The 14,529-nt window shown below is 34.5% G+C and overlaps 1 protein-coding gene across 5 annotated transcripts in view; it reads left to right on the forward strand.

Annotated features, from left to right (window-relative positions):
- The window catches only part of LOC101718722 (disintegrin and metalloproteinase domain-containing protein 32), a 117,325-nt gene that overhangs the window by 22,276 nt on the left and 80,520 nt on the right, over nt 1–14,529 (forward strand). For all 5 annotated transcript variants that reach the window (XM_087217355.1, XM_021236779.2, XM_087217357.1 and 2 more), the window contains exons 6-7: nt 1,008–1,185; nt 13,896–13,964. In XM_087217355.1, coding sequence (XP_087073481.1) covers nt 1,008–1,185; nt 13,896–13,964 — 247 coding nt within the window. The remainder of the gene's footprint in view (nt 1–1,007; nt 1,186–13,895; nt 13,965–14,529) is intronic.

The following is a 14,529-nucleotide window of genomic DNA, read 5'->3' on the forward strand; positions in this document are numbered from 1 at the left end:
AGACATTTTTAGTTTCCTTGAAGTTTTGGGTTCCCTAGTCTCCTTGCCCTGCTTCTCATGTTTCTTAACTGCAGAGATGACAGTTGAACATAGTTGATTGCAGTGAGTTGGAGGAGCTAAGTTTAAAGTGGATTATTTTATTAGCAAATAGATTATTTACAATAACTACCATGTGTCTTACTGTTGAGCAATATAAATAAATAATGGTAAATCAGCCTTGCTTTTCTCAAGGAAATAATCTTCAGGATGAGGAGGCAAGTTATATGTAAACAAATAATTATTAATTTCATATTTATATTTTTCAATAACATCACTCTCCTAAACTCTCTAAGAATATTAAATTTCTTTTTTCCTGATTAGAGGAGCCTCCATTCTGTCAGGAAATTCTCCACCTTTCTTTTGTAATGTAGGGTCCCTGTTTTCACAACAAATGTTTTTCAATGCTTCTTACTTGGAATCCTGAAATTTAGACCTGAGATTGTTTTCTTGTAGAGTATTGACTTAAACTGTTACCTGAATTTAGGAAGGATAGTTATACAAGTTCTTAGGAATCTTATTTTTGATTTCTTATTCAGATCATGTAGCTAAATAAAATTAATAGATTTCATTGCATAATCATTAATAAATTTTATATTTATAAATAAAATTGTTCTCTCCTTAATTTTAAAAAGCATTGCCAATTAGAGAAAAATTCATCAAGATTTCTATGTACTAATAATTTACTTATTCACTGACTCGGGAAATGGGGGGATCACTTGGATGCTGTAATGCTGTGCTCCTAGTAAACTGATTAGGTAATTTTTCTTCCTTTTATAACTATAAAAATTGAGATGAAAAGTAGGTCTTGTGGATTAGAGAAATTACTTGTCTCTAAAAAGTTATCCCTAAGACAAAATTTGGAACAAAATACTGGACTCAAAATATACCATATCTTTAATTGTATTTTTCCTTTATGGATTTTATCAGTCTCACAAATAGCACATAATATTTTTTCCTGAATTTTACAGAGGAATACTGCAGTTTGAAAATGTTTCTGATGGAATTGAGCCTCTGGATTCTACAGTTGAATTTCAGCATGTTCTTTATCAATTAGGAAATGAAAACAATGAACTTGGGATTCTTACTGAAAATAGCAGAAGCATGGAAAAATACTCAGTGGACTATAACATTTTTATAAGTGAAAAAGTAAGTGGTATATGTTTTATTACTATTTTCTGAAGGACCCTAGTTAGCAAGACAGACTCCATATTGCTGCCTGACCCACCTGCCTGTCCTTTAGATGAACTCAGAAGGAGGAAGTTTAGAAACCTCCTCCCCTTAGAGAGTCCCTTTAGAAATAACAATTAATCAACTATTGTTTTACAAATGTTCTAACAGCAGGACGTTCTGCTTCGGTACCTTTCACTTGTTTTGCTAGTTCTATCCCATAGGAGGGCCTAGAAACTGTTGGCCTCAAAGGTGTATAAAACATGTTTGTCTGCCCGAGTCCAATGCTCGGCTCAATGTCCCGGCCAGTAATAAACTCCTGTGTGGTTTAATATTGGTCTCTGGTTGGTTCTTTCTTGCTGGGTCTAACATTTTCAAAGTAGTTATTGTTTTTACTTATAAATGTAAATGTATTAGCCTGTTAAACATTCCTACAAAATACCCTCTGATTGTTAATATCTTAATCTTTTATCAACCTAATGTTTTCTTGATACCATAATGTTATCTTTTTCTCTTGCATCATTCCATCATTTACTTCTTACAACTCATTGTATTTTAGTTCTTACATTTGTCACGTTGGGGGACAAGCACTGAGGTAAGCAGCTAACGGGGATCATAAACTCAGTAATGAATGAAGGAAACAGAGTTTAGAAAGGAAGACTCTTTATTTGTAAGGGGAGAAAAGTGGAAGACAGAAAGCTGCCCAAGGAGGGGACAGGGAATTTCAGAAAGATGGAAGACCTAGGGGCCCTTTGTTTCTGGCTTCTTTAACTGGGTGCCAGGGGCCCATCCCCCTACCTGGAATGTGCCATAACCTGATTAGTTCCTTGGGCTGTCCTTGGCTTAGACTGAGCCCCCTTGCCTATTGTGTGCATTTCTTTTAGTGAGCTTTGTGTAACTTCTTTCTCTTTGTCCTTGACAGGGCCTTATCTCCGGGATTGTTGGTTAGGAGGACCTTTATCAACCTAGAGTTAGTGAGGGGATATGTGGGTATTCTATTGTAGCAATATAGTGACCTTAGGGGAAATATATATATTATACCGAATAAGAGCTTTCCCTAAAGTTAATTTGCCCCTGTCCACCTCTGTTTCCCTTCAATTCTTTTGGCTATGGGGAGGGCTGGCCTATCTTGGGTATTTGGTTTCCTGTACTTGGCTTTCTTTCTGCTTTGCCTGTCATTTCTCTGTAAATTTGTTTTAAAATATTTAAATTATTATTATTACTAGTAGTAGTAGTAGTAGTAGTAGTGGTAGTACTGGGGAATTAACCCAGGGTCTTTGCTGTGCTAGATCCCCATTCTTTATATATTTTTATTTTGAGAGAGCTCTTGATTCTACATGTGAGTGAGAATATATGGTACTCGTCTTTCTGTGCCTGGCTTATTTCTCTGAACTTCACGCACAGTTCCATGGTTTGATTCATGTTACAAATGACAAGATTTCATTTTTGTTGTTTCCTTTAGTGGTACTAGTGATGGAACCCAGGGCCTTTGGATTCAAACACATTCCCAGACTCTTAAAAAATATTCTTCAAATTTGTGACAAGGTCATGCTAAGTTATGAAGTTACCCTGTCTGTGTTCAAATTTGTGATTCTCCTCTTTCAGCTTCCCAGAATGCTAGAATTACAGTTGTGTGCCACCTGGCCCAGGGCTACAAAATCTTTTAATGGATAAATAATATTCCATTGTGTCTACTATATTTTCTTCATCTGTTCATTAGTTGATAAGCACTTAGATTGTTTTCGTTTCTTGGCTAGACATAAGTAAATTTTACAAAATACAAATATAACCATCTAAGTGAGAGAAAGACCTACTTTTAAATAGGATAAATTTCAGATAACATTGATTTATGTATTCCATAAAATTTAAGAAGAAGGATATGAAGAAATGACAGACAGGACTGTATCATAAATTGAAAAAGAAATGAAGAATCCTGAATAAATCAAAATGAATGTAGATAATGGAAGGAAAATGTTTTCAAACTAAGCATAGGAAATACTTGCTTTTATCATCAGGATCATTCCCTCAGAAGGGAATAATCCCTTGCTTCAATCCTTTGCCACAAGTCCCTCATACCTGGCAGCCTCCAATCTTTGGACATCAGGCTAGTGAGAATCAGCTTAAGACTTTTGCAAGAATTTTTGGAAAAATTTATTTCCTATTTGATTGAAAGTATGATAACGAAGCCTGGGGATGATTGTGGTCAAATCTGACCTACACTGAGATAATATACATGTTACTGAAGACAGCATGGCTGAGTGAGAGATGGAGAGATACAGTACTGCGGAATTTAATCCAAAGTGTTAATTGAAGTATATCCTAGAACTTTCAGTATCATGAATGTTTGTATGTATGTGTATTTGCTAACACAAATTCTTAGTTGTGTTTTGAGACTTAAATCTCCAACATCATGATAAATAAAAGACTTTCCAATATATTTTTTAAATGCATAGCAATTAATGATTTGAATTTTTAATTTAGCTAATAAAAACCAGAAGATATTTCCAGATTATGAAGTGGTGAGCTAGGTAAGATCAAAGAGAAGATGAAGAATAGTTGCTCACCATAACAATTTTTCTAAAGAAGTATTAATTTAAAAAATGCAACAGAAATAATAAAAGCAAAAAAATATGATCAATATGAGGAAAAATTTAAGTTGTAAATTTAAAGCGTTCCCTGGTATCTGAAATAATAACTAAGAAGATAGTAACAACCAAATATATTTTGAGTAAGTGCTCAGTTTGGAATTAAAATATGCATAAAACTCCAGATTACTCTACATCTAAAAGAATTTAACAGAAACACTTTATCTGGAAAATAAAATAGGTAAGACTCTTGATGACATTGGTGTAGGCAAGAACTTTATGAACAGAACCCCAGTGGCATGAGGAATAGTACCATGAATTAACAAATAAGATCATATCAAATTAAAGAGCTTTTGCACAGCAAAGGAAAAAAACCAAGAAAGTGAAAAGCAAACCTACAGAATGGGAAGACATTTGGCCAGCTCCTCCTCAGACAGAGGACTAATATCTAGACTATCTAATGAACTAAAAAAAAATTAGACTTCTCCAAATTAAAGACCCAATCAAAAAATGGGCAAGTAAAATGAATAGACACTTCTCAAAAGAAAAAGTTAAATGGCCTATAATTACATGAAAAAATGTTCAACGTAGCTGACTGTTAAGGTTTGTGTCTAGATATCACCCAAAGCCTTATACAGTCATAGGTGGGGTTTTTTCATAGTCATAGGTGGATCTAGGGTGTTATTCTGGGATTAAGGCTGTGTGATTACTAAATTAGTCCACTGATTGGTTTCCACATAGTTCTAGGTGTGATGCTACCTGCCCTTAGGGGAATATAAAGGGACAGAAGGAAGCTGCAATGTTGCTTATTTTTGCCGCTACTGCTTGTCTTCTGCTCTGTGATGTCCCTCTGCCACCCTGCCTTGGAGCCAGCTAACTGTTAACTGCAACCTCTACAAACTGTGAGGCAAATACACCTTTCCTCTTTTAACCCTGGGTGACAGGTATTTTGTCCCAGCAATAGGAAAAATAACTAAGACACTAACCATTAGAGAAATGCAAATTAAAACAGCACTGAGATTCTGCTTTACTGCAGAGAGAATGGCTATCAGTAAGTCAAATAAAAAATGCTGGCAAGGCTAAGTTGGGAAGGAAAAAGAACACTTCTGCATTGTTGGTGAGAATGTAAACTAGCCAAGCCACTATAGAAATTTCTCAGTATGGAGATTCCTCAGAAAATTAAAACTAAAAATTCCATTTGGCTCAGCTCTTCTCCTTCTAGATATCTTCCTAAAGGGGTTAAAAACATATTACAGGCATATACGCCTACCAATGTGTATAGCAGCACAGTTCATAATAGCTAAAACCTGAAAACAGCCTATATTTCCATCAACAGATGAATAGATAAAGAAAATATGGAATTTATACATAATAGAGTACATCTCTGCCATAAAGAAGGATACATTTGGGTCATTTTGGGGAAAATGGATGCACTTTGAGACCATAATTTTTAGTGAAATAAATCAGACACATAAGCTTAACTATTGAATAGGTTCTCTTGTGTGAGCAAGTCAAAATACAAGTAAAGAGCAGAATAAAAGATTTATAATAGAAAGTAGGGAGATAGATCTTTTTTTAAATGGGAAGGGGATCAAGAGATAGAGGGAGAGGAGAGGGAGAAGAGGAGAAGGTGATGAAGAAAGAATTGAGGTACGTTATTTACGTGTAACAATGATCCACAAGAAATGCAATCATCATGTACTGCAAATATGTACAGCACTAATAAAAAATTAAAACTAAAAAAATTTCACAACCAGCCTAGTTCTATTATTTTCCTCTGCAACATTAATCAAAAAATAGTGAAGTAGCATGTATCAAATTTTGGTTAGAAACATTTGTGTCTGAAGAATTTATGCTAGTATCATTTAAGGTGAAAGTGTCAGAAAGATATACAAAATAGCTGATTCCAGAAAATGCAGCCTCATTAATCCATTTGAAATTTATTAAACTATGAATTTGTGACATCAGATATCCAATTATCATTCTATTTTACTGAATCATTAGTGAGCAGAAGAAATGTGCTGCAATCTCTAGTAGTCTTTCCTCACTCTACTTTTAGAAACATGGAACTTAATGGGTGGGCTCAGTAAACTGTCTCTGATGAAGAAACAATGACCTTGTTTGATTTGGATTCTTGGTCCAATATTGATATCTGTCTTCTTGTAGAATCATCCAAAGCATAGTGATGAACAGAATCATCTTAGTAAGCGTTTGTGTGATAATGAAAATGAGCAAAAAGCTTTATTTGCCAAAGTTCCATGCCTTGTACACTCTCATGTTTTACTTAAGTTTTATTTTCATAAACTTTCTTAAAAATTTTATTTTGAAAAACTTTAATATATGTATGTCTACTATTTGAAAACAATACTCTTAAGATTTCTATTTTGAATAATTGGGAACTCAGTAATTGGACCAACCCTCATACTGAAGACATATAAAATTATGTAAAAAGTAAAACCTAAATTCTCAAGAACATGAGATGTATTTTCTGGGACAAAATCTGGGAGAAGGTGTGGTAATAGAGAGGTAAACATATCCATTTAAAGCTGTTTTTGCCCTAATGCAATTTTTTGATCCTGGAAAAGTGGATATTTATTTCACCATTATTTTTGGTGACCTTACAGGCCTAAAGATTCAGAAGTAAAACCCAAGAATAAGTGGTATAATAAACTGTTTCTCACTGTGAGGTAGGTATAGGAATAAACTTGAAAATAAATCTACTTTTCGTGAAGCCAGGATTCTATGATGGCTTTATTCAAGTTAAGGGACTTAGAAATTTGGTTCTAGACTGGTTGCATCTCATCAATCAGATGAAAACAACTGGAAACCATCTCTAGAGAAAGCATCGTTTTAAGCTTCAATATTTTTGAAATGTATTTTAAAATCACAATGCTAAACCTAAGGCAATGATAATCAGGAACAAAAGAAAATAAATCGCCATAAGCAAGGAACAGAAAGAAGCTGGGTGTGGTGGCCCATGCCTGTAATGCCAGCACAATGAGAGGCAGAGGCAGGAAGATCTCAAACTGGAGACCAGCCTGTATAACTTAGTAACTATATCTCAAAATAGAAAACAAAAAAGAGGGCTGGGAATATAGCTGAGTGCCCAGGCCCTTGGTTCAAGCTCTAGCAGCCCCTCTTCCCAAAAAGAAAGAATAGAAACAAACATTAAATTCAGACTCATAAGGAAACATAATATTTAAAAACCACTATGCTTACTGTGTTCAGCAAGAGTAAAATTAAATTTTAACTGAAAACAATGAGAAGTGATAAGATTGATTTTAAGGAACTATATAGCAATTTTAAAGCTAAAGAGATGACTAGAAAAGCTGGGGTTTGCAGCACCTGAGATATGACTACCTGGAGGGCTGAAAGATATATTAAAAGAAATATAAAGCCATCCAGAATGTGGCACTGGGACAAAAACATGGGAAATATAGAAAAGAGATGAGTATAAAAATGATACCATGAGAAGCAATTGGAGTCTCCAGAAAGTGAAAGAAAATGGTTCAAAAGGCAATGTTTAATAAGAATTTGGCTGAGGATTTTCCAGAATTTATGAAAGACAAATTCACTGAAGCAAGAAATATGAATGAAATGTGCTGAATCGCAAGCAAGATTAAATTAAAAGAATTACTCTTTTAGATGTACAACTACAAGAAATCAGTATATAACAAAAGACCCATATCACCCATAGGCAGTGAACCATTTTCATGTAAGATATTTGAGAGAGTGTTTTGTAGTACTAGTTCATTTGTAAGGCATAAAAGGACTCACTGAAGTAAACAGTGAATGTAAATAGTGTGTAAATAGTGTCTCCCTTCAAATTGAAGAAACACCTTATTGGAGAAAAGACCTCTGAATATAAGAAGTTTTTGAAGACTTGTAATTTCTTAGTTCCCTTCCAACTCATGAAAGTATTCACACTGGAGTGAAACCCTATGTAATGAATATGAGAAAATCTTTCATTTCTCACACATCCTTTTGAGCAGAGAAGTGAATCAATGCTAGGCAGATAATTGATCAATGTCCAAATGTGGGAAAGCTTTCTGTCATCCCTGTCCAAATGAAACCATAAGAGAACTCACATTGGTGTTCATCACTGTCTCAGTTTTAAAGTGAGTCTATGTACGTTTGATTTCTGCTTCTTTTGTAAAAGAGCATGGAAGTGTGATGGTTTGGGAGTATTCTTTAAGCCTTAGTCCATGTGATTAATAGGTAGGAATTTTTTTCCTTGGCTGAGTTACAACATTTTATGTTCCCATTCATGAAGTATCCAGGTCCATTGAGGTATATTTTCATTGTAATAGATTTAATTTTTACATAGTTTAATTGTTTTTCTGATTAATGAACCATTGAAAAATAATCCTTCTTGGTTGCTAAGCACCTCTGGTTTCTGGTGGGTTGAAGAAAAATTGTGATTTTTATTGATTGTGTGACTTTTTCCTCTGTGACCCGGGAATGACACTCTTTCTAGCTTTCTACATCTTAATCAGTGTTTTCCAGGATTATAAGTATAAACAAAATATTTATAAAAAGTATGACATAGTCTCAGTTATAAAGCTAGTTTTCAAAAATTTCTAAGGATTGAAATTGTATTTTTTCCTCTGGCCTCCATTAGAGAAATGCAAATCAATTGACAATTGAAGATAATGTCTTTTTCAATATATTTATTAATGTTTTATAGCTTACAGGACATAAATCTGTCTTGTTCTTAGTAATTTACTCTTATTTTATTTTTGGATATGTTTGCAAATGAGATTGTCTTAATTACAGATAGTTGTCAGTATATACAAATACTACTGATTTTCTTCTGAATATATATATATCAGTTCTAAAAGTTTTGGTGAACTTTAGGATTTTCTATATATAAGATCATGCTGTCAACAAATGAGAACAATTTAATTTCTTCCTTTCCAGTTTGGATGCCTTCTTTCTTTCTCTTGTCTAAATGCTCTGACCAGGACTTCAGTCCTACGTGACCCTGGACAGTTTTGTCTTGTTCATGATTTTAGAGGAAAAGCCATCAGTTTGTCACTGTTGAGTAGGAATCTAGCTGTGGGCTTGTTAACTATGGCTTTTATTGAGTTAAGGAAAATACATATAGCTAATCTGTTGAGAGTTTTTAGTCATGAAATGATGAAGTTTGCCAAATGTTTTTCATGCACCTACTGAGATGATCACATAGTTTTGTCCTGCTTCTGTTAATACAAACAATCATATTTACTGATTTATACATGTCCAGGAAACTTTGTATCCAAGGGCTCCTCTTAATGTATCACTGAGTACAGTTTGTTAGTATTTTGTTGATTTTTGCATCTCTGCTCACCTGGACTATTGACTGGTAGTTTGCTTTTCTGGTGTTATGAAGGAAAAGCTGATTATCATAAATATCAAGATTGTGCTTACCTCAAGGAGTTGTGATCAGGTTAAGGAGGACTTCATGGATTCTGGAGGGAGGGATAGAAATATTTCTTCTTCACCTTAATGATTATTACAAATTTTTTATTTTGTAAGTTATTACATTTTGCCTGATATATTTTATGCACTTTAGTAATTTGCAAGTATAAATAAAAGTGGCAATCTTCTCCACATTTATCCATAAACCTCTATTCTAATATTTTGAAAATACGCTTCTGTTTCTGATGTTAGTTTTGATTCCCTTCTCATCTGTTTTTGTATAGCTTTTAGTTACCCTGAACTTTATAATTAAAATATTATATTTATAACAATCCTAGTTTGAATTAATACCAAATTAGCTTCTGTAGTATACACACACACACACACACGCGCGCACACACACACACGCACACACACACACACACACAAAACAACTCTGCTCCTTTATAATAGCTTACCTTCTTTGGTGTCACAAATTATATCTTTAAGCATTGTATTTCCATTAACATATATTTATACTTTTAAGTTTTAAGAATTAATTTGGGAAAAAGAAAAATTACAAACCAAAAACATAATAATACAGGCTTCTACATTTACCAGTGTACTTACTGTGTTCTTAGTTATTTTATTGTTTCTAAAAGTTACTTTCTAGTGTAGTTTCATTTTGGAATGAGGACTACCTTTGGCATATTTTGCTAAGGCTGCTGTAACATTATATCATAGACTAGGTAGCTTAAATAACAGGAATTTAATTTTTAGCTATTGTGGAAATGTTATGCTTGAGAAGGTGTCCTCAAAGGTGGTTTCTTCGGAGGCATCTCTCTGCCTTTACATCACCATCTGCATTTTTATATCTGCATCTTAACTCTGTGTGTGTTTGTGTATTAATTTCCTCTTTTTTTAAAGATACCCATTCTGTTGTATCAAGACCTGCCCCAAAGATCTAATTTTAACTTGATTACCTCTTTAAAGCCCCTCTTCTAATGGAGTCCCTTTCTGGAGTTTTGCGAGTTAGGACTTCAACTTGTGGGACAAAATTCAGGGTTTAGCAGGCAGTTCTTTTACCTAGCTCCCTCAGTTTTTGACTGGAAATGACTTCACCTTAAATTATAAAAGAAAGGTTTGCCAGATAAAGAATTTTTCACTGATTTTTTTCTTTCAGTACTTAAATATCATCACACTGCCTCTGGCCCCCTCAGTTCGTTTTTCATCAAATGTGGGGTGTTTTCACCTATTACTTTCTCAAACATTCCTTCTGCCCTTTTCATTTTTCTTTGTATGGGACTCCCGTTATGGTTGGTATTCCACAGATCTCATGGAGTCTGTTCATTTATCTTCATTTTTTCCCCTTAGATTGAAAAACCAGTTAGATAAAAGGAATAAATTCTAGCTAGTGTTTCTATAGCATAGTAGGAATTAAAGAATTAACATATTTTATAGAGAAGCACCAGATAAGAGTTCAAAAGTTCCAAACACAAAGAAAGAATAAATATTTCAGAAGATGGAAATACTAATTATCATGATTTGATCATTTTATGTGTATATACATTATTGAATTATCACCCTGTACCTCATAAGTACAATTATGGTGTGTTAATTAAAGTAATTTTAAACAGTTTTGTTGATTTGTTTTGAAATTTGCATATTATTTCTTTTGTTTGCTAACATCTGCTACTGAATCTCTCTAGCAATTTGTTTGTTATATTTTTCAGCTCCATAATTGCTTTTATAAAATGATATATTTTTATTGACATTATCTATTTGGTAAGGCATTATTCTTCTGATTTATTTATTTAGTTTTTTGTACATGATTTCCCTTAGCTCTTGGAGCACATTTCAAACAGTTAATTTACAATCTTGGTTTGCTAAATTCAATATCTGAACTTCCTTAGGGAAAATTTTTATTTTTTCCTTGAGAATTGGTCATTTTATTCATACTTTACAGTTTTTTTGTTGAAGAACTGGGAATTTTGAGTATTTTAGTTTGGTAATGCTAGAAATCAGGTTGCTCTGTCTTCCCCAGTCTCTTGTTTCTATTGCCAGATGTGGCGTGTTGTAATTGTTCATTGACTTTTCTGAACTATTTTTATAAAGAGGATTGTTTGTTAGTGGTCACCAAGTGATTTGAGAGAGATTTTGTTAAATGACTTGAATCTGCTCCCCCGCTCCAGCAGTACCTGGCCAGATGTTTCCAAGTTAATTCAGGGCTTGGGCACACCTGCAGCACCCAAGCTGTTGCAACTCTGCCTTGGTCTCCAGTCCTCCTTTTACACTGCCTGAAAGTGAGCCAGAGGAGAGAGCTTAGTGTCTTCCAGAGCCATTTATGTACTTGTGTCCAGCCTTGTACCTGTGTGTTTCCTTCTAGATTTACCAGTATAATTGAGATTTTTGAAGCCTTTCTTTTCACACTAAGCCTTTTCCTTCCCAGGCTTCTCAGCATGCCCATTGCTTATCCCTTGTATTATTCTCTTCTCCAAGCAACTGCAGGTTGTGTATCTGCCTTCAAATGCTTTTAACAGATACCACCTATGAGTCCACTCCATCTCTGTGAGCAGACCCGTCAGGGAGTCCCTGGGCACCTGGAATCACCCAACCATAATTGTTTGGGAACAAGTTTGCAGTCGCATCTCTGACATCAGCCCGCCACACCAGGGACATGAGTGTCATCCTCATGGAAACCCCTGAGCTGGGTGTGTGGAGTGGATTTGTGGGTGGCAAGGTCCAAGCACCACAACATTCTTTTACAGAAATTCATCTCATCAAAATGGATATAATCATTAGGTACCTCAAACATGTACTAATAAAAATTATATATATAAAAAAGAAACAGCTGCTTCTTTTGTCCTGAAGCAATAACTTAGTTTCACCCCATCTGCAGCTCAGGTGTTTCTTATCCTTTACTAGGCTGGGCAGATACTAAGGAGCAGGTGTTCTGGGAGCAGGAGTAGCATATGAAAGGTGACTCAGACTCCTAATTGGCACTTGAGGTTGGCACTGCATTTATTGACTTAAAGAAGTTATGAGGTCCCATCTTAGATAAAGACAGAGAAGGAAAGCAGTCATCTCTTAGTGAGAGGCTCTGCAAAGGATTTGGATACAGGAAGGATTAAGGAAACTGTAACTAACTTTTCAATCTCCAGTATTTCCATAATCTATAAAGTAGAAGTTTATTGTATCTCTGATATTTAAATGAAATACATGCTTCAAAATGCTAGGTATGGCCACCATTCCACCACTCCCAGGGCAGAGGAGGTGAGCCTTGCAGGCTTCAGCAGCACCCCTCCGCCCTGGGGAAATGAGAAGACACATAAACAAGCCTCAAAAACAGACTTCCAGATCATGAGCAGCAACCCCAAAGGGAAACGAGATGGAACAATCTGATACTTATCCACCTGGACTCCCTGAACTGGGAACAAAAGAGGATCTGGAAAAAATGAAATCAGAAATAATTACTTAGAGAACAGCAAAGATTTTGCTCATGGTGCAAGACATGATTAATGAATCTAGAGAGGAAGTATGGAGTACATGTCTTTAATCTGTTGAGAAGGTTCTGTTCTACTTTTAGTCTTCTGATAGCTTTTACCATGAACAGCCCTAGAATTTAGTCCAATACTTTTTCTCCAACTAGTGACAGGATCATATGGCTTTTTCCTTTCCTCTGTTAAAATGATGACTTTTGGGGGTGGATCTTCCAATGCTGAACCAACACTGCCATCCCTATAATAAAACCACTTTTTACATACTGCCAGATCTGACTTCTAATAGTTTGTTTTGTTAAACAAATTTCTATCTATGTTCATAATTTTTTCTTCTATTATCTTTATCCAGTTTTAGGATTAGCACAATGTTGATTTCCTAAAATGAGGGGAGAAGTGAAGTGTTCCTTCTTTTTTCTGCTTTTAATGTTTGATATAATTTATTAGTTAAAATGTTTATGAGCCTGCTGTTGTCATATAGGTAGGTTTTCAAGCTAGGAATAGATTTTCTTTAATAGGTGCTATTCAAATTTTATATTTCTTCCAGAGTTAGTTTCATTAATTTGTTTTCCAAGGTACTTCTTTGAGGTTGTCGAATTTATTTCAAAAAAGATTTTTGTAATGTGCTTACTATATCCTTTTAAATTCTGTAAAATCTGTGGTAATGTCTCCTAGATCTTGATATTGTAATTTTAAAAATGTATTATTGATATTGTACAATAGGAAGGAAAGGCCTAAAGGAGCAGGGGAAGTGGGAGGGTTAGGGGAAAGGAAAGAAGGGAAAATAAAAAATATGGGAAAAGGAAACAAATGGAAACAAAGTCTGCAAACAGGGAAGGGTGGAGGGGGTGAAGGGAGGGCAGGGGAAGGGGAAAAAAATAAGAACCAAGATACTCATGTAATGGTACAAGATCCCAATGATGAATGTAACTGTAATTTATATCTGAAATATACCAATAAACTTAATGGGAAAGAAAAAAAATGCTAGGTGTTTTGTTCTTCATAAATTGGACACTGCAGACCTATTGAATGATTTCGTTAACAATGGTTTTAGTACTAGAGTCCAGGATATAAAACTTAAAGCTCTATACATTAATATTTGCCACTTGTAACAAGAAAACTTCCTACCAAGTCTTATGAATGCCATGGCAGTACCATTTATAAAGAGTTCAAACTAAATAAATTACAAAATATTTCAAATTTTATTTTCTGCTTTTCTTTTTTCTAGCCAGAAACACCAATTCCAGACTTACTTCCTCTTTATCTAGAAATGTATGTTGTGGTGGACAAAGCTTTGGTATGTGTTTTCACTTTTTCTTTAGTTTTAAATACTGTTATAAGTAGATAGTTATCCTTAGCTAGAAGGCAATTAAGAGATTCTAGTTATCTTGCCTTTTATCACAGCACAGTATAAAATATGCAAACTGTAAAAGCAAGCAACAAAAAACCATTGTAATTTTATTAGAAATGTTTTTTTGAAATATTTAATAACAGTCCTGAAGAGCAAAATTATTTTTTTTCTTTTGTTGGATCTTTATATTTTTAGGGACTCTTTTTAACCACACAACTTTTTAATGGACTTGTGGTAAAAGTGAGCCTGTTTAAGCTGCTAAGAGTTCTAGAGAAGTCTCAAAGGTAGTATATAATCCTAATCTGAGGAATGTTTCACTCTATGAAATATTTACTGACACAGAAGTGATGATAGTGTACCTGTGTAAGAAAACATTTTCCATTAATACTGTATATTGGAATTTTTCTGTACCAGATGCTTCTGGTTCAGTCCACTGTGTGCCTGATGTGAAGGCCACTCTAGATTCTCGATTTCTGTAAACAACTCAAGGGCCTCTTAAAATTTAGGGCCT

This window comes from Heterocephalus glaber, unplaced genomic scaffold, assembly GCF_053883595.1.
Source record: "Heterocephalus glaber isolate CG9 unplaced genomic scaffold, H.glaber_assembly_v1.0 deba00001461, whole genome shotgun sequence".
In the NCBI taxonomy this organism is placed as follows: domain Eukaryota; kingdom Metazoa; phylum Chordata; class Mammalia; order Rodentia; family Bathyergidae; genus Heterocephalus; species Heterocephalus glaber.